At 36.9% G+C, this 23512-nt stretch overlaps 1 protein-coding gene and 13 non-coding genes across 14 annotated transcripts in view; 1 reads left to right on the top strand and 13 right to left on the bottom strand.

The window, feature by feature from the left end:
- LOC123876331 overlaps nt 1–8702 on the top strand; it is a 303592-nt gene extending 294890 nt beyond the window's left edge. Inside the window, exon 5 of the mRNA XM_045922557.1 lies at nt 6306–8702. Coding sequence (XP_045778513.1) covers nt 6306–7120 — 815 coding nt within the window. The 3' untranslated portion in view covers nt 7121–8702. The remainder of the gene's footprint in view (nt 1–6305) is intronic.
- Nucleotides 8703–19619: 10917 nt separating this feature from the next.
- On the bottom strand, nt 19620–19693 carry Trnan-guu. The gene has a single exon. It is a non-coding gene; the product is annotated as a tRNA-Asn (tRNA).
- A 78-nt stretch (nt 19694–19771) lies between these two features.
- On the bottom strand, nt 19772–19845 carry Trnan-guu. The gene has a single exon. It is a non-coding gene; the product is annotated as a tRNA-Asn (tRNA).
- Nucleotides 19846–19924: 79 nt separating this feature from the next.
- On the bottom strand, nt 19925–19998 carry Trnan-guu. Its single transcript has one exon. It is a non-coding gene; the product is annotated as a tRNA-Asn (tRNA).
- A 78-nt stretch (nt 19999–20076) lies between these two features.
- Trnas-gcu lies at nt 20077–20150 on the bottom strand. Its single transcript has one exon. It is a non-coding gene; the product is annotated as a tRNA-Ser (tRNA).
- Nucleotides 20151–20228: 78 nt separating this feature from the next.
- On the bottom strand, nt 20229–20302 carry Trnas-gcu. The gene has a single exon. It is a non-coding gene; the product is annotated as a tRNA-Ser (tRNA).
- A 75-nt stretch (nt 20303–20377) lies between these two features.
- Trnas-gcu lies at nt 20378–20451 on the bottom strand. Its single transcript has one exon. It is a non-coding gene; the product is annotated as a tRNA-Ser (tRNA).
- Nucleotides 20452–20529: 78 nt separating this feature from the next.
- Trnan-guu lies at nt 20530–20603 on the bottom strand. The gene has a single exon. It is a non-coding gene; the product is annotated as a tRNA-Asn (tRNA).
- A 79-nt stretch (nt 20604–20682) lies between these two features.
- On the bottom strand, nt 20683–20756 carry Trnan-guu. Its single transcript has one exon. It is a non-coding gene; the product is annotated as a tRNA-Asn (tRNA).
- A 79-nt stretch (nt 20757–20835) lies between these two features.
- On the bottom strand, nt 20836–20909 carry Trnan-guu. The gene has a single exon. It is a non-coding gene; the product is annotated as a tRNA-Asn (tRNA).
- A 75-nt stretch (nt 20910–20984) lies between these two features.
- Trnas-gcu lies at nt 20985–21058 on the bottom strand. Its single transcript has one exon. It is a non-coding gene; the product is annotated as a tRNA-Ser (tRNA).
- A 78-nt stretch (nt 21059–21136) lies between these two features.
- On the bottom strand, nt 21137–21210 carry Trnan-guu. The gene has a single exon. It is a non-coding gene; the product is annotated as a tRNA-Asn (tRNA).
- A 78-nt stretch (nt 21211–21288) lies between these two features.
- Nucleotides 21289–21362, bottom strand: Trnan-guu. Its single transcript has one exon. It is a non-coding gene; the product is annotated as a tRNA-Asn (tRNA).
- Nucleotides 21363–21440: 78 nt separating this feature from the next.
- On the bottom strand, nt 21441–21514 carry Trnan-guu. The gene has a single exon. It is a non-coding gene; the product is annotated as a tRNA-Asn (tRNA).
- Nucleotides 21515–23512: the final 1998 nt, after the last annotated feature.

Raw genomic sequence — 23512 nt, 5'->3', positions numbered from 1 at the left:
AGAAAATAAGAAAGGTCTGGCGGTTCCGAGATATTGGTCAATCAAATTAAAAGTCTATAACTCTCCCCTAAGGTTGGAAATAAAACATTTCTTTTTGCAATAAATCTTTCTTTTCGGCGACGAAAACGAGTGCGTAATAGAATATCAAAGTCACCGAAATTAAATCTCTCTCCGTTTTTCGGTAAAATATTTCTCTGTAACGTCTTAAGTTATGAACATATATAAAATATTATTGCTTAATTTTAATCAATTATAATAAATTCGATAGCAGAGACGTTCAAATATCATATTTTTGTATCTAAACTTTAGTGAAATATTCTTATACATTTAAACGTTTACAGGTAATAACTGACAATCCTATAAAATAAACTTAAATCTAAATTAAAAGTAAAAAAATATTGAATTGAAAACTAAAATAAATTTAAATCTAAATCTAGGTAAATAAATTACAAAATGTTAGGTTAAAAGCCTAAAATTTTCAGAATGTACCTATAAAATATCACTACGCGAGTTTATAAATTGGACGTAGTCAGGCTTCAGGCAACTTTAAGTTGAATACCTAAAACTAACTCTATGTAGGCTGGATCTTTTTGCGAAACCAGGTCGAAATATTGTTTTCAGGGTCCCGTACCTCAAAAGGAAAAACGGAACCCTTATAGGATCTGTTGTCTATCTGTCAAGAAACAAGTCTAATGACTCAGAACCTCTCAATCTGAAGTCAGGCAATAGTACGCTAGTAAGAAGAAAAAATAAAGTCTGTGAAAAAAGTAAAATAAAAATGAGCCTGCCAATTTAAAAAGCAAAGGCAATTTCCGCACAAAATATAAATAAAGTACTATGAGGTTTGGAATCGACATCCATTAAAGTAAACTAGCTCCTTCAAGATTCAAACTAACAGAAGTTATTGCTTTACTTAGATTACATTGCTGCAAAGAACTTTTCAGTATTTTGTTCGAGCTTTATTTGTAAGAGGGAGTTCATACTGTAGACTTTCTGCCTATTTTTTAAAACTAGATTTCATCCGCAGACTTCAATCCCCCTCCCCATTTTAACCCCTTAGGGGTTAAATTTTTAAACATTCTTAGCGGATGTCTAAGTCACAATAGCTATCCGCATACCAAACAATTCGATCTTTCCAGTAGTTTAAGCTGTGCGTAGATAGATCAGTCAGTCAGTCAGGCAATCAGATAGTCAGTTTTTCCTTTTATAACTAGTGACCCGCCCCGGCTTCGCACGGGTAGCTTATTACGATTTTCGTAGGGATCTCTAGTTTTTGAAAATAAAATATAGCCTATGCCACTCAGGTATGTATGTAGCTTTCTACTGGTGAAAGGAATTTCTAAATCCGTTTAGAAGTTTCAGAGATTACTTCCTACAAACAAACTTATAAACAAACTTACAAACTTAAATACCTCTTTATAATATTAGTATAGGTTAAGGTTAAGACACCGTGTGTGAGGTTTAACAAAAATCCCGTGAGAACTCTTCGATTTTCCGGGATATAAAGCAGCCTTTGTCCGTTTCCGGGATACTAATTCCAAATTTCGTCAAAATCGATTAAACCGATGAGACGTGTAAACTTTATAAACAGATAGACACTTTTGGCTTTATAATATTTCATCATCAGCATCATCATCAGCCTGTGGGTGTCCACTGTTGGACATAGGCCTTCCCAAAGAGCGTCATCACACCTGGCCAGTGATAATATCTGCCAATGTGTGCGTGGCTTTACAATGGCTTCATATTTTTTTTATTAAAGTATCGGAAAAACGAGCTAAAATAGTTATTTACTCAGCTACGTTTCAATTTCCTTATTATTTCCTCAAGTTACAAGTTTATTTAATAAAGAAACATTATTTATTACGACACCCAAGAGAGTATTAATGTAATATTTTTATTATTTTATTTTTGGAAGAAAAGTTTTCCTCGGGGATTTTCTCTCGAAGATGTTTTTATCCACGACGGATCAGAGAGAGTTGCTAATGTAATAAATAACCGGCCAAGTGCGAGTTAGACTCGCGCACCGAGGGTTCCGTACTCGGGTTTTCTTTCTGATATTTTGCACTTTAAATTAAAAATTACTGTGCATAAAAATAAATAAAAATCTGTTTTAGAATGTACAAGTAAAGCCCTTTCATATGATATCTTACTTTGAAAATTGAAACACACTTTAATTTTTTTTTTTCAAAATCACGGTTTTCGGGTTTTTTCTTTACTTGGCCTATAGGACCTACCTGCCAAATTTCAGGATTCTAGGTCAAAGGGAAGTACCCTATAAGTTTTCTTGACGGACAGGCGGACAGACAGACATACATACAGACAACAAAGTAATCCTATAAGGTTCCTTTTGAGGTACGGAACCCCAATTAACATTTTAACTTGGAATGACTTGTAACTCAAGTCCAAGTGATCAAAGTAAAATAAATCTTTGTCATCGTTAACAAGCGAAATAACTTAATTTTTCTACCCTTTTCGAAGTATTTAAACAAAATTTGTCAACGTTTTAACTCTGAAATACTTGTATTAATAGTCTTGGGAAGTTTGATTTGATTACAAAGTTTGATGCTTGGGATAGGGCTGCCAACCGTACTCTAAAATAGAGTATTGTATTGTACTCTATATCACATAGGCGTACTCTATCCATACTAATGCGAAAGTGTATCTGTCTGTCAGTCTGCTACGTTTTCACGGCCCAACCGCTGAACCAATTTTAATGGAATTTGGTACAGACTTGGGATACATCCCGGGGAAGGACATAGGCTACTTTTTATCCCGGAAAATCAAAGATTTCCCACGGGAATTTTAAAAAACCTACATCCACGCGAACGAAGTCGCGGGTATCAGCTAGTAGTATATAACACTAATAGAGTATGCTAAAATGCTATTTTTTACACAATACTTACTATAGTAGTGCCAGTCATGCAATATTATACAAACCCATTATCATAACCAAAAAATTCGACTATTTACTGTTGATATGTTGGTATCCCCAATTTCCCAAGCCACATTCTGACTTTTCTAAACACACTTTTGTTTAGAGGTTACGTTAATTAATACAAGAAAAATTCTCGATTTTCCACTGTGTTGTGACACTTGTAACTCTGTTTTTTGTTTGGAAAACTTTTATCCAATTCCTAATGGATGATGTAATTGACGAAAATGATAAGGCTGATCAGGAATCCTGATGGAACATCAATAGCACCCCACCTAAAAATATAAAATAAATGATACTCTTTTTTGGAAGTCCGTACTCTTTACCTCATTTGAAATCAGAGAATACTCTATTTCTTCTAATAAAATTTGGCAGCCCTAGCTGGAGGGGGTCGTATTGTGCGAATAATTGCCTAGCACAGAGATCCGAGGCAACCTGTAAATAAATTAAGTAACTTATGATATCTAATTTAACATCGTCCTTTGTACGTATCTGCTTTTAAGAGGGCTCTCTCCGTCACTCGTTTCATACTATCGTAGTTCCAATTTCATTTGAATACTAAGCAGCCAAAGTCCATGAAATTTTGCAGACATATTCTAGAAACTAATATCTATGTCTGTGGTTTTCCAGATTTCTGTTAAAATATTCGATTTCAAAGTTACGCGGTCTTAAAAATTTTCATACAAATCTTTGAGCCCCTGTAATTTTAAAACTACATATTTTTAGAAAAATCTAAAACACCACAGACACAGATATTAGTTTCTAGCATATGTTTGCAAAATTTCATGGACTTTGGTTGCTTAATATTCAAATGAAATTGGAACTACGATTGTATGAAACGAGTGACGGTGAGAGCCCTGTTAATAATGAAGTTGATAGTAACTTTACAATGACTGAAGCAAATAATTGACCTTAATAAATATTATATTAAAAATAACTGACAGTTCTATAAAATAAAAACTATTCTATTGATCTTAGGAAGAATATTATTTATTATTTTTTCCGTAAAAAATCGGCCAAGTGCGAGTCAGACTCGCGCACCGAGGGTTCCGCACTTTTTTCGACATTTTGCACGATAATTCAAAAACTCTTATGCATGAAAATAAACGAAAATCTGTTTTAGAATATACAGGTAAAGCCCTTTCATAAATGATACCCCACTTGGTATAGACCTTATATTACTTTGAAAACTGAAACACATTATTTTTGAGATGTAACCACAAATTCACGGTTTCCGGATTTTTTCCTTTACTTGTGCTATAAGACCTATCTATCTGCCAAATTTCATGATTCTAGGTCAACGGGAAGTACCCTATAGGTTTCTTGACATACACGACGGAGGGACGGACAGACGGACAGACAGACAGACAGACAGACAGATAGACAGACAGACAACAAAGTGATCCTATAAGGGTTCCGTCTTTCCTTTTGAGGTACGGAACCCTAAAAATTAAGATTTAAACAGCGATTTCCACGATATTACAGAATAACAGAGTACCTAACATATTACAGAATAACATTTACAAAACCCCAAAAAAGCAAACAAACCCGCCGGTGTCTAGCAGTCTTGTTAACTCTGCCTACAGTCGAATTCGTAGCACGATATCTCTCTTCATAAATTACAACGGTCGACAGCCGACTATTTTCATGGTAACATTCTTTTGTAGCTGCCGTGCTTTGGTCCATAAAAAATTAACGAGGTTTTACTCCTTTGTGCCAAGGCTCGATTGAAGTTACAGCGAGGCTCGGCCAAAATTTTGTAAAATATCAAAGAGTTGAAAATTAGTTTAGTCTGTGAGGAAAGTAGTGCTGCTTCTTCCCTTTGGAAGGAGGTGCTTTAGTCAATGTTCGTTTTTGAAAAAGTACTGGACCAATTGGTCTAAAAATACAGGAAAACCAAGGTTATACTCCTTTGCGTCAAGACCCGATTGAAGTTACAGCGAGGCTCGAGCCAAAATTTTGTAAAATATCAAAGAGTTGAAAATTAGTGTAGTCTGTGAGGAAAGCAGTTCTGCTTCTTCCCTTAGGAAGGAGGTGCTTTAGTCAATATTCGCTTTTGAAAAAGTACTAGGCCATTTGGTCTAAAGATACAGTGAAAAAGCACTAATCATATGGATCTAAAAATACAGGAAAGCCAAGGTTATACTCCTTTGCGTCAAGGCCCGATTGAAGTTACAGCGAGGATCGAGCCAAAATTTTGTAAAATATCAAAGAGTTGAAAATTAGTTTAGTCTGTGAGGAAAGCAGTGCTGCTTCTTCCTTTCGGGAGGAGGTGCTTTAGTCAATGTTCGCTTTTGAAAAAGTACTGGGCCATTTGGCCTAAAAATACAGCGAAAAAATACTAGACTAATAAGTCTTAAAATGCGGGAAAGTTATTTAAAAGTAATTTTCAACGGGGAGTATGCTCAGTGAGGACTTCTTTTTGTTTTTTTTTTTTTTTTTAATTTTAACAGACGGCTTTCAGTAGCCGAAGTACTTCCAAGTATTAGTAGTATTCACAAATGAAAATTAAGAAGTTGACAATTTGAATTTCGAATTTTTTTAATTCATGGAACGCGGAATTTGAAAATCATAATATTAAGATGATGTCATCATGGTACAGTCTTGACATGGCATAAGTTGGCTCACAAGATGCTAATAATAATTATTTTAATCTGGTTTTTTCATCATAACACCTATTTGCAAACTTAAACTACTTAGCTTTTCTGCAAATGAAACGCCAAAACCTTTTTATATCGGGCAGTTATAGTGTTATGTCCTCTCTATTCCGAGTTGCTCATAGGTCTGCAGAGAATTGTTCAATCCACGCTTCAAGAATTTAGGTCCCAGAAATTGTTTGCTAGCTAGCTACTTACTTTGTTGAAATGTTGTTATTTCAGTACGTTGTTAGGTACCTAGTTACTTTGTTCAAATGTTATTTCTACTCCTTGTTACGTAAGTTACATTTATTATGAGAAAGTTTGCTGAAACCCCAAGTGGGACCTTAAGAGAGTCTAAATGAAAGTTAACAACTTTGTAATTAATTATAACATCAAAAGTTACGTTCGTTTTCTGCATGATAAGTCTTACTTAATACTAGGCGCTACTAGTAGCGCATACATTCTCAATAGAATAAAAGCGTTCACACGATCATTGTAAGATAAATGGAAAGGGGTCACTTCAACAATGAGGGATGCTATGCAAAGAGATAACATAATAAATATAATATTTTAAATAAAATGTTTAAAAAGAGCAATCGCAGAGTTTCTTGCTGGTTCTTCTCGGTAGAAAAGGCATTCCGAACCAGTAGTAAATGCATTTGATGATTCAAAAGTTTATTCGACAAAATATTTTTCTTCTGTTCATTTGTAACAGATGTATTTTTTTGTTTCAGCGTCAACCGAAGATCACAACCGTCAAGAAAAAGAACTACCAAAGATGCCGAAAGAGATTCTCCTAGATCGACTATCACAAGATTCTCAAGCATATCCACCAGATTTACTATCATTTCCTCTACGAGCTACTACGCAGATTTCACCCGCTGGGGGCATAGAGAGACCCCAAGCATCCCATAATATAGAAAGTCCAAAATCACCAACATACGGGGTAGCTTCAATAAATTCAGCACTATACAATAGATTGCAAAATTACCAAGAAATTCCTCTCAACACAAAAGGCTACGTAACTTTACCTAGACGACCTAGATTAAGCTACCAGGAAAACAGCCTAAAACCTCAGGTATTTTCAACTTTAAACGGCGTCATACCATACTATGATAACTTCAACATGAAACTCTTTGGCCACAATAACTATTATAGTCTAAATAAAAGTGAAATGGATCTAGGTCCTATTAATAAGTTAGGATACCTGGATGCGTCTGATGATATAGAACCAGCACCGTCTCCAGCACCAGGAACTCCACACGCTACGATCCCAAGGAACAGTCTCAGTTCCCCAAATATCCACAACCAGTTGCTCATGCTGCAAGCTATGTCTAACTCACGAAAGTCTTCCGATCATAGGCCTTTGAAAATAACGGTGACGGAAAGCGAAAGCCTTTTAAATTCGTCAAGGGATTCGAAAGTAGGGTACAATAGTGTAACAAAGCCCCGACTGAATCCTGTCCCCAAACCGAGGAAAAGAAATTCCGGGGACATACCCATAAAGGAAACGTTTCTGAATACGATTGAGAACGCCACTCAAGTGTAAAAATTTCTGTTGTAGGTATAAATTTAGAAATACGTGTACGTATTGGATATATTGACGAAGCGTTAACTTTTGTGTGGGTGATGTTTGAGAAATTATCAGTGCAGATAAATAATTTTATTTTCTCAATCATAATTTTGTACTATTAAGATAATATTTATTATGTTTCTACAGAAAATAAGACGTTTGATATAACTTCACGAAATAAATACATATTAATATTAAAGGCATGTCCACACTATAGGTAACTTTTATACCATACGACTTAGAAATCAAGTTCATGGATCGCCAGAACTACAGAAATTCTGAACTATATGTACTTATAAGGGCTCCTTAAGATTACAAGCACTTCTTACAAGACACCATAGTATAATTATTATTTATGGCATTGATTTTGTAAATTATTGTCACCGTGGTTAGATTTACTTTGGACATAAAATTGAATTCCAATTATTATTAGAGTAGGTTAGAGTTTTGACTATCAGTTTGGTTCCAAAGTTATTGAGCGTTGTCCTTGTCCAGCCTTGAGGGTGTGCTTATACTGATAGGAGTTCTTCATAACTGATAGGAGTCCTACAAAGAACTTTTTATAGTGTGAAGGAGCCCTAACTTTGCGTGAATAAACTACAATAATATAGTCTCACCCTAAATGATATGAGCAATCATTCTAATTGTTAGATTGTATATTATGTATATTAATAAATTAACTAATTGAGAATAAAGCCGTAATTATTATCATTCCAATGTTGGTGCTTATGAAAATAATAAAGGTGAAGACAGACTGGTGACATGTATGCAACGTATCGTTTAGCTACGTACTTTTGTGCCAGACTCACACGTTTTATTTAAAGTAAAACTTTTTCACTTGAAATAGCTGTAAAACACAACAGCTGCAGCTGTTGCGATGATTTTGAAAATGGAATCAGTTTGAATAAGTTGGAATTTTCAAAATGTGTAAATTCCAAGATGACTAACTTGTTTTTACCTACGGCAAAGCCAAAAGGAAGGGTTATGATTATAGCAGTCTATGTATGTATTTAACTATCATACCTTATCTGCCTCAAAGTGAAAGAAGTTTTGCTTCAACCGCGCGGAAAGGTTACAAGCTCTCAATGTTTTATTGGCTTTAAGATCTAGAAATGCAATAGTCTGTGAGTTTCGATTGAAGTGAAGACGAGCGTAGTGGAGTGGAGTGGAGTGCAAACATGTGCGAGAAAACATTGGTCGAACCAATCACCTATGCGTTTGTACACAGCTTCGCTAAGAATACCGTACGAAAGGTTGCGTTGCATACGTTGTGTAGGTGTCCTAAGTTAGTCTGTCCTTACCTTAATGAATTGCATTATTAGTATAATACAGGCCTTGTTTGATAATCTCGTTGCCGCCAAAATGGATTTAATTAAATGGCTAATGCACATCTAGCGAAAGCTGATTAAATTAAATTATTATTTTGTTTTCATAAAAACAGATTATGGGAAAATTCCCGCAGGTTCGCGAACGTTAAAATAACTCTGCAAATAAGCACAATAAGAACTTAGGTGAAAATAAAACAAAAAGTATTTTTATTTTATATTTTTTCATTTTATTTTAGTTACATATTATTTTTTATTTTATTCTCTCATTTATTTAATTTTCACATTTTACCGTATTTTTAAAAAATGTTCTTCACAAAACTAAAATAGCAGAAATAACAAAAAATAAATAACAGAAACAACAAAATAAATAAATAACAGAAACAAAAGAGAAATAAAAAAAACATTTATTTATTATTACAATATTAAATTATGTCAATTTTTTATTTTTTATTTTATAGTTACATTTTTACATAATGAAAAAGGTAATGAAAATGTATTTATGAAATTAAATATAATTGAAATAATGATATTATTTATTTTAAAATATTACTGTAAGTATTTTACACTTTAAATAATGCCTTTCTTAGGCTAGATGTGCTTTAGCTCTAAAGTTAGAAGAATTGTAATACAATATAATTATTATATAAATATATAATATCTAAATAATGTATAGAGAAAAACTTAAAACCTAATAGTGTACTTAATAATTAATTTTAACAAATATTTCAAGTAATCGCTTTACATTGGCTAGTTAAAAATTTTACCTTGTGTTTTCGATTGTAAAAATGTAAATAAAAAATTAAATTATTATGATAATAATAGGTATAAGTATTTATTGAATTGTGACATGATTTTACATAAATTATTTTTAAAGAGTGAGATTTTGGGGTGAGGTAGGTGAGGCGAAAACTGAAATCTAGACATAGAAAATGGACTGTACCTTCTACTACTCAATTCTCTCTCTACTCTACTCTTCTACTTCTTGTAGTACATACTACAGTTATTAAAAAAACTGGTCAAGCGCGAGTATGACTCGCACACGAAGGGTTCTATACCATACAATATATTATTTATTTATTTTTAATTTGCATGGCCGCCATTTTGAAATTTTCATTAAGTATTTGTTGTTATAGCAGCAATAGAAATACACACTGTGAAAATGAAATTAAACTCTTTACGTATTACGTTTCATAAGATAAGTACAACCCGCTGACATACAGATGGACAGACAGACATATAGACGTACAGACAGACAGATAGACGGAAGGACGGACGGGCAAAGGCTTAGCACCCGTTAATCCCTTTGCATCCTTCGGGTACAGAGCACTAAAAATCAAGGCTACAGTGAAACTTCACTCTATTTCTAATACTTTCAGATTTTCCCACACTCACCGCTCCCAAAATTTCACTCTGTATATACTACGCGACAGGTTGAGATGGCAAGCGGGGTACCCCGCACATCCGCACGTCACCTTAGCTATCCCGCACTGGGTTAGCGCGGGGCAGTGCGGGTGTGCGGGACGTCCCTACCCCAATTGCCATCTCGACCTGTCGCGTACTATACTGATGTATCTCATATAATAATATTATGTTAACATCCGAAATATATAAATGGTAATTGTACAATATACGGTGTGTGGTATGTTGGATGGACCAATAGTATGGAGTGACATGATTACCGATGTAATATTAATAAAAATACAATTTTAAATATATGTCAATGTATTTTATTTACCTTAACGATCCCTTCACTGATATACAGGATGTAACCTTAACTTAATACTAACAAACAAAAAAATAATCATCAAAATCGGTTCATGGATGGAGGAGTAACCGCGTAATAAACAATCAAAAAAACTACAGTCGAATTGAGAGCCTTTTTACCCGACTGCGGCAAAGCCAAAGTGAAGAGTTATGATTTTAGCAGTCTATTATTATATTCTTACTATTCAAATGAAATTGGAACTACGTTTGTATGGAGCGAGTGACGGAGAGACCCCACTTAAGCAACCAAAGTCCATGGAATTTTGCAGACATATTCTAGAAACTAATATCTATGCCTGTGGTTTTCCAGATTTCTGTTAAAATATTCGGTTTCAAAGTAAGGCGGAAAAATTCACATACAAATTTTTGAGTCCCTGTAATTTTAAAACTACATATTTTTAGAAAAATCTGAAACACCACAGGCATATTGTAATGTGCACTAGAAACAGATAATGGTTTCTAGAATATGTCTGCAAAATTTCATGGACTTTGGTTGCTTAATATTCAAATGAAATTGGAACTACGACTGTATGGAGTAAGTGACGGAGAGAGCCCTATTAATAAGCAACTCATTTGATGTCGTCTGACAGTACACCTAGTAGGAGGTCTACTCGCCGAGCTCGCGCGAGGTCACCAGTCTTGGGACCTTGGGAGCACCTTGGGACCCCAATCTTTATATCAGTAGGAATTTGTATAAAAATAATTTAATCTGTTGATCAAATCAAAGCCTACTTTCTAAACAAGTCACGCGACGAAAATTACAGCCACTCTTATATAATTACAGGCACTCGTATATAATTACCTGTAATTCTACGGCGCTAATTACAGGAGTAATACTAATAAAGATGGCCGTAAACTTACTCAGTTTTAGGTAAGGTCTATAGCTATACCCTGAATATTTGGAAATATCCAACTAGTAGAAAAATAGGTACTACATAGTGATTAACTAAGAAAATATTATGTTTCAATATACCTTACTTAAGTACCTACATTTTTATTCATAAACAATTACAAGTGTAAATTAAAAATTTATAACACCCCCGACAAGTGAAGGTTACAGTAACTAGAAAAGAGCTGATAACTTTCAAACGGCTGAACCGATTTTCTTGGATTATAGCTAAAAACACCACCGATCGAGCCACCTTTCTAACAACAAAAACTAAATTAAAATTGGTTCATTAGTTTAGGAGCTACGATGTCACAGACAGATACACAGATACACACGTCAAACTTACCCCCTCTTTTTGGGTCGGGAGTTAATATTTATATATTTATAGTTTAATTTTTGGGCAGGTCATGTCTGTCGCAGAATCGACAGTCGATTGGTACTCACATTATGGAACGCCCTTCCGGCATTAGTTTTCCCTTCCACCTATAATATGGGTACCTCCAAGTCAAGAGTGAATAGGCAACTTCTAGGCCATTGCGTTCCAACTTAGGCTGCATCATCACATGCTAGCGGGTCTGATTGCAGCCAAGCGCTAGTCTATATAATTTAAAAAAAAACTCTCAGGCATGCAGTATCTCACGATGTTTTCTGTCACGGTTGAAGCAAGTGGTGGGAAGGTTAGGGGTGCATGCGTTAGATTAACTAAAAACCGATACAGAAAAGATAAACCAAGAGTTAAAAACTTTCCTTTAAACAAAGACATAGTTGGTAATTTCTAAACAAACAGAGTTTATACAAGGTAATTATACATAGTACCTACCTAACTTTCAAAGCGCTGGGTCATAAAGTGTAGAACAGTCATTAAAATATAATTTGAGCGTTTTATAAAATTAATTCCGGGTACAAAAGCCATACACAAAACTTTGACGTTCAAAGTTTGAGGCATTATATTTTCTTTGACCTTTAAAGTTTCAAGGTCACCCGGGCTGATTGATTTGTCAACGAGGAAAGTTTTGAATTTTTGAGGCAATTTCGGGACGATAATTTCCTAATATCAAACCAGAAATAGGAAAACTGGATGCCCTCTAAACGGCCCGTTCAAATATTAATTTTTAGGGTTGCGTACCTCAAAAGTAAAAACGGAACCCTTATAGGATTACTTTGTTGTCTGTCTGTCTGTTTGTCCGTCTGTCCGTCTGTCGTGTCTGTCAACACGTGGACGGACAGACAGACAGACAACAAAGTGATCCTATAAGGGTTCCGTTTTTACTTTTGAGGTACGGAACCCTAAAAACAGGTAGGTAATAGAATGGGAATATTAATTAATAAGCAAGCGAAGTCATCAATCGAAAACCCCCCAGTGCGATTTTACCCTCAGATCTTCGAAAAGTAAATAAATCTTCGAAAATTACTTTCTCTTACTAAGTTTTTACGACTGTCTGCGCAAAAAGTTGGGTTTTTGAGGATTTAAAGAAATATTTGAAGTAGGTACTCGTAGTTATGAGAAAATATTAAATTTTCCGAATGAAAATTTTGCGCGAAACTTTTTGCAATCATACTTTGAATTTTACTTTTGAGTCTCAATAAGCTTAAGAAAGTATTACTGATTATTATTTTATTTGATTCTTGGTGCAGTAGCAGAGTGTTTGATCCTGGGAGGGTTTGACCCTGGATCAACAATATCCATACTATAATATTATAAATGCGAAAGTGTCTCTGTCTGTGTGTCTGTCTGCTACCTTTTCACGGCCCAACAGTTTAACCGATTCTGACGAAAGGTACACTGTTAGCTTATGTCCCGGGGACGGACAAAGGCTAATTTTAATCCCGGAAAATTAAAGAGTTCCCACGGGATTCCCAAAAACCTATCCGCTATGAAATTTGGTACCCAGGTAGCTTGCGTCCCTGCAATTGACATAGGCAACTTTTTATTCCTGAAAATCAAACAGTTCCCACGGGATCTTTAAAAACCTAAATCCAAGCGGACGAAGTCGCGGGCATCCTCTAGTGTCAAATATTAGGCTATGGCCAGAGTGAACTAGAGTGAGGGAACTCTGTTTGGTCTCTTTCTCGGAAAGCTGAAAGTTTCTCTACGTAATGTCCCCGGCACAGGGAGGAACAACCAGCGACTATGAAGTTTGGATCATATAGTGCCTTTGGGAGAAAACAGGTAATAAAGGTGTAAAAAAATCTTACGTCAAAGTAAAATGTCTAATTTTTTTAAGTATATTTTCTTTGGAATAGTATAAGAAATCACGTTCCACGAAAATACTAACTCCCTGGCAATGAATTGGCTTTGCCAGACAGTATCGTGGCAACCCCCTGTCAGATAAACTTTTAAACTTTAATAGGGACTTTATGGACAATACGCAGAGAAACTTTCAGCTTTTATAAAATAACGAAAGTCTGGCACGCGCTGGCTCTCTGTCTATAACAAGTTATTCAATCCGATAACGACATCAAAACTGAGATTCCCAACTGACTGTAAATCAATTAACAGCAGATATTATACCCTCGAAAGACATTCCCTGCGATAATTGGATTCGAACCCGAGACCCGGCACATTTGGGGCGAGTTATTAATATTTGAATTTTAAATGTGGGGGAAACTTGACAACTCTCAAAAATTATGCAAAATATGGAGAGCGGCGCTGCGGGCGTAATACGGATGCTTTTACACCGTGTCTGGTGAAAAACCGGCCAAGTGCGAGTCGGAATCATAAACGAAGAGTACAAGATAACACAATGTACCTACTTTCAATTTTTTAATTATTTTTTAGTTTAATATTTTGTTGGCAATAGAAAGACACACTGAAAATTTCAACTCTCTACCTATTTGCTTGATTTTGAATTGAAACTTTTTGCAATCATACTTTGAGTCTCAATAAGCTTATGAAAGTATTAATGACTAGAGGTTGCCCGCGACTTCATCCACGTGGATGTAGGTTTTTGAAGATCCCCTGGGAACTGTTTGGTTTTCCGGGATAAAAAGTTGTCTATGTCAATAACATGGACGCAAGCTACCTCGGTAACAAACATACAAATCGGTTAAGCGGATGGGTCTTTAGGAATCCCGCGGGAACTGTTTGATTTTCCGGAATAAAAAGTAGCCTTTGTCCGTCTCTGGGATATAAGCTAACTCTGTATTTCATCAGAATCGGTTAAACTGTTGGGCCGTAACAGGTAGCAAACAGACAGACAAATTCCGGTAAGTCACACTAATATTATAAAGGCGAAAGTTTGTATGTGTGCGTGTGTGTGTGTGTGTGTATGTTTGTTACTCCTTCACGCAAAAACTACTGGACGGATTTGGCTGAAATTCGGAATGGAGATAGATAATATCCTGGATTAGCACATAGGCTACTTTTTATCCCGGAAAACCAAAGAGTTCCCACGGGATTACGAAAAACCTAAATCCACGCGGACGAAGTCGCGGGCGTCAGCTAGTATGACATATTTTTTACCTTACACATAAAATTACGTTTTTTTCAAATAGGCCTTTTTTGAAAAGTCGCGTCATCTGACTGTATGAAACACTATCACAGGTCCGGAAATTAGATTCTATTGACAAAATTCAGTCGCCGTAATAAGAATTAGATTTCGATATCAACTTTTTTCAGTTATACATTTTTTCTTCACCTTTTAGGTACCTAGGTACCTTTATAAGTTAATTCAGATGATGAAAAAAGTTTGATTTTAAGTTAATATAGCATAGAAATAAAATATAAAAAAGTGCCATATAAATAGTAAATGCGGCCAGAAAAATAACAGGCCAATATGCTTTTTTCAAATTACTTAAATTTTAAGACTTATGTTGCTTAGGTGTTAAGTTTTATTTAAGAATAAACCTTTTTGTTCTCATTTGGAAAATTATTTATAAATATAAAAATTCCAATATTTTTAAATTTGTTGTCGACGACAAAAGGTCTCAAATATAAATATTATGCAATCGTGTTAAGGTCTATAATAAACTGAAGTGTCTTCTACATTTTGTAATAAGATACTATGTACTATATATGTATATGCTATATTATACGAGCCTCGATAGCTCAACAGTCGAGGAGCGGACTGAATTCCGAAAGGTCGGCGGTTCCAAACCCCACCCGTTGCACTATTGTCGTACCCACTCCTGGGAGGGGAAGGGCATGGCTAATATCCTTTAAAAAAAATAGTTATAAAATAAGTACAATAGGTAAAATATAACTTAAAAGAATTTAAGATTCTATTCACTGAATTGTAAACAGAAAAAGTAAAGTAAAGTAGGTGTTTTATTGCATTTCAGCTTCAGGACTAGCTAACGAGTTGCTAAGCACCACTTTGTACAATCCTGTTTGTTTTATGAGCTTTTTGATTGTGTACTTACTCAACAACTTTTAGGGTTCCGTACTTCAAAAGGAAAAAAGGAACCCTGATAGGATCACTTTGATGTCTGTCTATCCGTCTGTTTGTCGTATCTGTCAAAAAAAAACCTCTAGGGTACTTCCCGTTGACCGAAAATCATGTTTGGCAGGTTGTTAGGTCTTATAGCACAGTTAAAGGAAAAATCCAAAAACTGAGAGTAGTTATGTCCAAAATCATAAACAAACCGGGGTAAAATTTTAGGAACATACTATCATCACACTAATAATATTAGAAAGGCGAAAGTTTGTGTGTATGTGTGTGTGTATGTTTGTTACTCCTTCACGCAAAAACTACTGGACGGATTTGGCTGAAAATTGGAATGGAGATAGATATTATCCTGGATTAGCACATAGGCTACTTTTAATCCCAGAAAATGAAAGAGTTCCCACGGGATTTCGGAAAACTTTAATCCACGCGGCCGAAGTCGCGGGCATCAGCTAGAATCTGCATAAAGTAAGACTCCGAGAATCGAACAGTTGTCAAACTGTACTGTATAAATACTAACTAAATTAATTATTCAACAAAAGTATCATTATCAATACAACCAGTATGGGACTGAAGCTTTCCAAATTAATTTATCTAATGGAATGGGTGTGACACAAGGACGTAGGGTACCTATTGGACAACAATTATAGTTACACTATTGCTATACGTACCTTAAATTAAAACTGGATAGTGGTCAATGTCGGTTATTGTAAAGTGGTTAAGATGTCGGCCTCCTATCCGACGGGTCTTAGGTTTGATTTCGGGTGTGTGCCCGGAACCCTATAATTTTTCGGAGTTGATGTGTTTTAAGCAATTAATTATACCATTTGCTATGGCCTAAACCCTTCTCATTTTGAGAGTATGATAATAGATTAATGATAATGAGTGCTTGATTTTGGAACTTTTGATCGCTTTGAGATAGGCAACTTTTTTAGGTGTAAATATCCTAGATTTAGGGGTAAAAACTAATTCCACGTTGGCAAAGTTTCGCGTAATGCTAGCCTAGCCCTACACTAAAAATAATAAAACAAGTGTTAATTAAAAATGTATAACATCCCCGACAAGTGAAGGTTACAGTAACTATAAGAAAAGAGCTGATAACTTTCAAACGGCTGAACCAATTTTCTTAGATTATAGCTAAGAACACTCTCGATCAAGCCACCTTTCAAACAAAAGAAAACTAAATTAAAATCGGTTCATTAGTTTAGGAGCTACGATGTCACAGACAGATACACACGTCTTTATAACACCCCTCTTTTTGGGTCGGGAGTTAATTATAAAGAGTTAAAGTTTGTTACCTCTAGAACTAATGATCTACTTAATTCTGAATTTTTTCGCTGGTAGATAGCTACTATCCCAATTGTACTTTACTAACAAAGTCGCGAGCAAAAGCTACTATATATCTATACTAATATTATAAATGCGAAAGTGCGTTTGTTTATCCTTCCTTAACGCCTTAACTAAGCAACTAGTCGACCTGATTTTGGCAAAGAAATAGTTGAAAGGATGGAGAGTAACATAGGCTACTTTTCACACCGGAGTTCCCGCGGGATGTTTAAAAACCTAATTCCAGGCGAACGAAGTCGCGGGCATCAGCTAAGCTATACTATAAGGAGGTGTTATTTTGGCTTTCGGAGGTATGAAGATAAATGATACATTGAAGGATAAATTGGACGAGAATGTAGTGAGGCGGTTGGGTTTGATGAATGGTACCCATCATTCACAAAGATTGCCTCTTAGAATCTCACCTCACTCGCACCTAACGTTGTTAACCCCCGACCCAAAAAGAGGGGTGTTATAAGTTTGACGTGTGTATCTGTGTATCTGTCTGTGGCATCGTAGCGCCTAAACGAATGAACCGATTTTAATTTAGTTTTTTTTTTGTTTGAAAGGTGGCTTGATCGAGGGTGTTTAAGCTATAATCCAAGAAAATCGGTTCACCCATTTGAAATTTATCAGCTCTTTTCTAGTTACCTTCACTTGTCGGGGGTGTAATAAATTTTTTAATTCACACTTGTGCTAAAACATTTTGCATCAGGTGTATTTAATTCTCCATGTTTATTTTTGTAGGGTGCAAGGTTATGGGGCGAGCAAAGGGGTGGCGTTAGGTGTAAACACGCGCTGTAATCGTAATCGCCGTGAACGATGGTGCCCATCCATCATGTTCTGTGCACACATGGTGTTTGCAATGTCATTAGTCCCTTGATGGGGTTGTTAATGAATCACTATCATTAGAAGAAAATTATTCTTACAATTATACTAGCTTATGCCCACGACTTCGTTCGTGTGGCTTACACAAATTTAAAACCCTTATTTTACCCCCTTAGGGGTTGATTTTTCAAAAATTCTTCTTTGGTGGAATGGCATAAAGCGGGTGTTAACCATATCCCTGAGGGATATGGTCAACTCTCGGTTTATTCCATTATGGTATTTTATCATATCACTACATTTGTTTAGTGAAATAGCCTAATGGAGTTGTCGTTTTAACATCTCAGGGGGGTTAGCATATCCATGACTGGCCATGGCTATTGTTTTTATTAATAAAACACAACCGCACGCCTTATGGTGTTCACTTTACTCATATTTTCAGTAAATGCCTACCGACTCAAAAAAAGTCCTATCATTTTTTCATCCTTGCGTCTCCTTCCTCATATTTTAAGACACCTTCCTTGTAATAATATCTTCCTCAATCCCAAAATGGCATCACAACATTGCAATATTAGAGTCACTATTCAAGCATAAACATTCAATAAAAAAGTTTCCCCTCCAATTGGAACACAAAACCTCTTTTGTGGTCCGTCCCTCCAACAGTGAATGGCTTTTTTCTTCGCGATCGACATAAATATTACCCTAATTCTTTGGCAGTAAATAAAATATAACAAGGTGAGTACTGAGTAGAGGATTTTCCTCTTTCCGTCGAATAATTCACGATTTGTTACAAAAAACACGAAGAAATGCGATCCTATAATGTTATTCGAGTTTCAGGATTACATGTCAGACTTTAGTAAAACCATCTTTTACTTGTTCAACTGCATATGCCATAATAGTAGGTACAGGAAAAATAAGACCGTTAATAAATCCATATCCATACTAATATTATAAATGCGAAAGTGTGTTTGTCTGTCTGTCTGTCTGTCTGTCTGCTACGTCGGCCCAACCACGATTTTAATGTTTAGTACAGAGTTGGGATACATCCCGGGGAAGGACATAGGCTACTTTTATCCCGGATAATTGAAGAGTTCCTACGGGATTTAAATAAATTATAAGCCTATGCGGCAAAATTTGCACATCAATGAAACTTTGTATACAACTTTATCTTGGGACTAGAAATGAGGATCTCATCTCACACAGATACACACGTCAAACTTATAACACCCCTCTTTTTGGGTCGGGGGTTAATAAGGCTTTTCGTTCCTTGTATATTATGATGGACTTCCGCAAAGTAACGCCATTTACAGGTACAACATTAAAAAAAAAGATTCCGACGAATTGAGAACATCCTCCTTTTTTTGAAGTCGGTTAAAAAGGTACTTTAGCGTGATATACAGGTGGGATTTGGAATTATATTTTTTCAACTTCAGAAGCGAACTAGTTTTCCTCTAATTTTCACTAAAAATCCTCTTTTGTAGTCGACTTCCTGTGTAAACAGCTTTTGCGCAGTAACTCCGTCGCGCCTCCACAAACCGTGAATAAAATATAATAAGGTGAGATGCGGATTTCCCGCTTTCCATTGAATTTACCACGGTTTGTGCTAAACAAGAATTGTAGTATACTAGGAATGCGCCATTTTTGCTCGAATGCAGCAAAGTATTTTTTAAACTTAAAGTTTAGAGCCTCGATAGCTCAACGGTTGAGGAGCGGACTGAATTCCGAAAGGTCGCACAATCACATCTGATCGAAAGTGATGAAGTGATGACCTAGAAGAGAATTATTCACTCTTGTTGCAAATATACCCGTATTTTAATACTTACATAGGTAGGAAACTTAGATCGCGGAAGAGTATTCCAATGTCGAACTATCTGATTCTGAAAATTCTTTCTGTCGAAGTAAGATATAATATTACTGTGTGGATATACTGTATAACTCGTAAAATAGCCCAAAAAGACAGTCGCCCACGGGTGGGCTCGAACCACCAACCTCTCGGTTAACAGCCGAACGCACTAGCCGATTGCGCCACGGAGGCTCTCGGACTATTCAGCCAAAGTAAGATATAACTGCATAGATACAATGTATAACTTGTGAAATAGTCCAAAAAGGGAGTCGCCCCCGGGTGGGCTCGAACCACCAACCTCTCGGTTAACAGCCGAACGCGCTAGCCGATTGCGCCACGGAGGCTCTCGGACTATTCAGCCAAAGTAAGATATAACTGCATAGACACAATGTATAACTTGTAAAATAGTCCAAAAACGGAGACCGCCCCCGGGTGGGCTCGAACCACCAACCTCTCGGTTAACAGCCGAACGCGCTAGCCGATTGCGCCACGGAGGCTCTCGGACTATTCAGCCAAAGTAAGATATAACTGCATAGACACACTGTATAACTCGTAAAATAGTCCAAAAAGGCAGTCGCCCCCAGGTGGGCTCGAACCACCAACCTCTCGGTTAGCAGCCGAACGCGCTAGCCGATTGCACCACGGAGGCTCTCGGACTATGAAGCCAAAGTAAGATATAACTGCATAGATACAATGGATAACGTGTAAAATAGTCCAAAAACGGAGTCGCCTCCGGGTGGGCTCGAACCACCAACCTCTCGGTTAGCAGCCGAACGCGCTAGCCGATTGCACCACGGAGGCTCTCGGACTATGAAGCCAAAGTAAGATATAACTGCATAGATACAATGTACTTGTAAAATAGTCCAAAAACGGAGTCGCCCCCGGGTGGGCTCGAACCACCAACCTCTCGGTTAGCAGCCGAACGCGCTAGCCGATTGCACCACGGAGGCTCTCGGACTATGAAGCCAAAGTAAGATATAACTGCATAGATACAATGGATAACGTGTAAAATAGTCCAAAAACGGAGTCGCCTCCGGGTGGGCTCGAACCATCAACCTCTCGGTTAACAGCTGAACGCGCTAGCCGATTGCGCCACGGAGGCTCTCGGACTATTCAGCCAAAGTAAGATATAACTGCATAGACACAATGTATAACTTGTAAAATAGTCCAAAAACGGAGTCCGCCCCCGGGTGGGCTCGAACCACCAACCTCTCGGTTAACAGCCGAACGCGCTAGCCGATTGCGCCACGGAGGCTCTCGGACTATTCAGCCAAAGTAAGATATAACTGCATAGACACAATGTATAACTTGTAAAATAGTCCAAAAACGGAGTCCGCCCCCGGGTGGGCTCGAACCACCAACCTCTCGGTTAACAGCCGAACGCGCTAGCCGATTGCGCCACGGAGGCTCTCGGACTATTCAGCCAAAGTAAGATATAACTGCATAGATACAATGTACTTGTAAAATAGTCCAAAAACGGAGTCGCCCCCGGGTGGGCTCGAACCACCAACCTCTCGGTTAGCAGCCGAACGCGCTAGCCGATTGCACCACGGAGGCTCTCGGACTATGAAGCCAAAGTAAGATATAACTGCATAGATACAATGGATAACGTGTAAAATAGTCCAAAAACGGAGTCGCCTCCGGGTGGGCTCGAACCATCAACCTCTCGGTTAACAGCCGAACGCGCTAGTCGATTGCGCCACGGAGGCTCTCGGACTATTCAGCCAAAGTAAGATATAACTGCATAGACACACTGTATAACTCGTAAAATAGTCCAAAAAGGCAGTCGCCCCCGGGTGGGCTCGAACCACCAACCTCTCGGTTAACAGCCGAACGCGCTAGCCGATTGCGCCACGGAGGCTCTCGGACTATTCAGCCAAAGTAAGATATAACTGCATAGACACACTGTATAACTCGTAAAATAGTCCAAAAAGGCAGTCGCCCCCAGGTGGGCTCGAACCACCAACCTCTCGGTTAACAGCCGAACGCGCTAGCCGATTGCGCCACGGAGGCTCTCGGACTACTCGCTGAAATACCTATTTTGCTCTACCTTATACCAACCCGAGTAATGTAAAGCAAAGGTATGTTAGACTCTGTTATCTTGTTGCACTGATATTTCAAAAGTGTATTTGTGAAAATCTTGGATGGTGTTTTGGATTAAAAATCCATTTCATTCCATTCCATCAGCCTGTATGCGTCCACAGCTGGACATAGGCTTTTCCAGTTACCAATTTCTTTTCAATTGGAATAAAAATGCATACTAATATAATAATAATAATGTGTGTCTGTTTGTCTGCTAACTTTTTACGCTTAACCGATTTGGACGGATACAGGGATATCTTGCATCCCGGAGAACATACTTATTCCTTAATACTTTTGGTCCCGGAAAGTCATCAAAATATTACAAGAAAATATCATGAAGGGATCTGCATGATTCAGAATTTTCCATAATGTTTTCAATGGCGTGTGAAGTCTGCCTTCCGCATTTAAGCGTGGTAGACTATGGCCTAAATTCTTCTCATTGTGAGAGGAGCCTCATGCCAGTAGTGGGTAGCAATGGGTTAAGATGAAGATAAGTCGGGTAAAATCAGGGGGCACGGCAGTGCCCCCGCCAAGACGAGCCAAACGGCGGCCGGGGCGCTACGTACCTTTTTCTCGAAGTGTTTCGCCGTATTTTCGACCCGTCATAACTTCGGTCTGGATGACGCTAGAAAGCTGAAATTTTCAGTATAAGGTGTCCTCAGCAAATTTACCAAATATACTAAGTATCAAATATCTAGCTTTTATGGTTACAGATTTATTGATACCTAAAATACGCCGTTTTCGTCCCTCACTGATGATCATCACTATTCATAGTCTGTAATTCTAGGGTACTTCCCGAAATCCTAGAAAGCTGAAATTTGGTATGTAGACTATAATATGCATACAAACTACAGGAAAATTGAGAAATTGGAATTGCCCCCCCTCTACGCCTCTTATGAGAAAAGCAAATCTGTAAATTCTGTCGCTAGAATGCTGATATTTTCAGGATAAGATGTCCTTGGCAGATTGATTAAACGCATTGAGTATCAATTGTCTAGCTTTTATAGTTTCAGATTTATTGACAGTCAAAACTTCTAGTCTGTAATTCTAGGGTACTTCCCGAAGTCCTAGAAGACTGAAATTTGGTATGTAGACTAGAAATTGCATACAAACTACAGGAAAATTGAGAAATTGGAATTGCCCCCCCTCTACGCCTCTTACGAGAAAAGCAAATCTGTAAATTCTGTCGCTAGAATGCTGATATTTTTACACTAAGATTACACTATTTAAGACACACTATTTAAGATTAGAACGTGTCCAAAAAAGATTCATGTGGCATCTGTCGTATTCAGAAAAAATACACAAAACAGTTATTTCGTATAAAGATAGACTAAAAAACTTTAAAATGATGACCCTTAAAAATAGAGGTGACTTGCTGGATCTTATGTTCCTATATAAACTGCTAAGAAATAAAGTAGACTGTCCAAGTTTACTTAGCCAAATCAATTTCAGAGTGCCGCGTAGATATCCACGCGCTGCCATAACTCCCTTAGTGCCACCACTCAGTAGAACAGTGTTTGGTGCCAACGCTGCTCTGCCCCGGTTGTGTAAACTATACAACGAGCGTAGTCGGTCGATAGACATAAATACAAATTCGCTCGCTATGTTTCGCAAGCTAGTGATAAGCGACCTAGTCAAATAGCTGTACACGAAACTGAACATATATATTATAGTGTAAATAAGGTATTAATTTATTTTTGTATTCTTAAAATTAATGAATTTATATTTTAACTTTTCATATTGTTATTTTAGTCACTATTCAAAATATATATATATTTTTTGTTTAACTACCATTAGAAAATGAAAGTCGGTTTTATGAACTGTAAACTTATTTTAGAAATAAGACCTTAGTATGTTTAAAATATAAGAAAACAGTAACAGTATAAACTTTAAAAATTGTATCATTAGATAATGTACCTAGTTAATTTT

The sequence above is a fragment of the Maniola jurtina genome, chromosome 21, assembly GCF_905333055.1.
Source record: "Maniola jurtina chromosome 21, ilManJurt1.1, whole genome shotgun sequence".
Lineage (NCBI taxonomy): Eukaryota > Metazoa > Arthropoda > Insecta > Lepidoptera > Nymphalidae > Maniola > Maniola jurtina.
The sequence above is the reverse complement of the archived record's forward strand: the minus strand, read 5'-3'. Positions and strand labels throughout refer to the sequence as shown.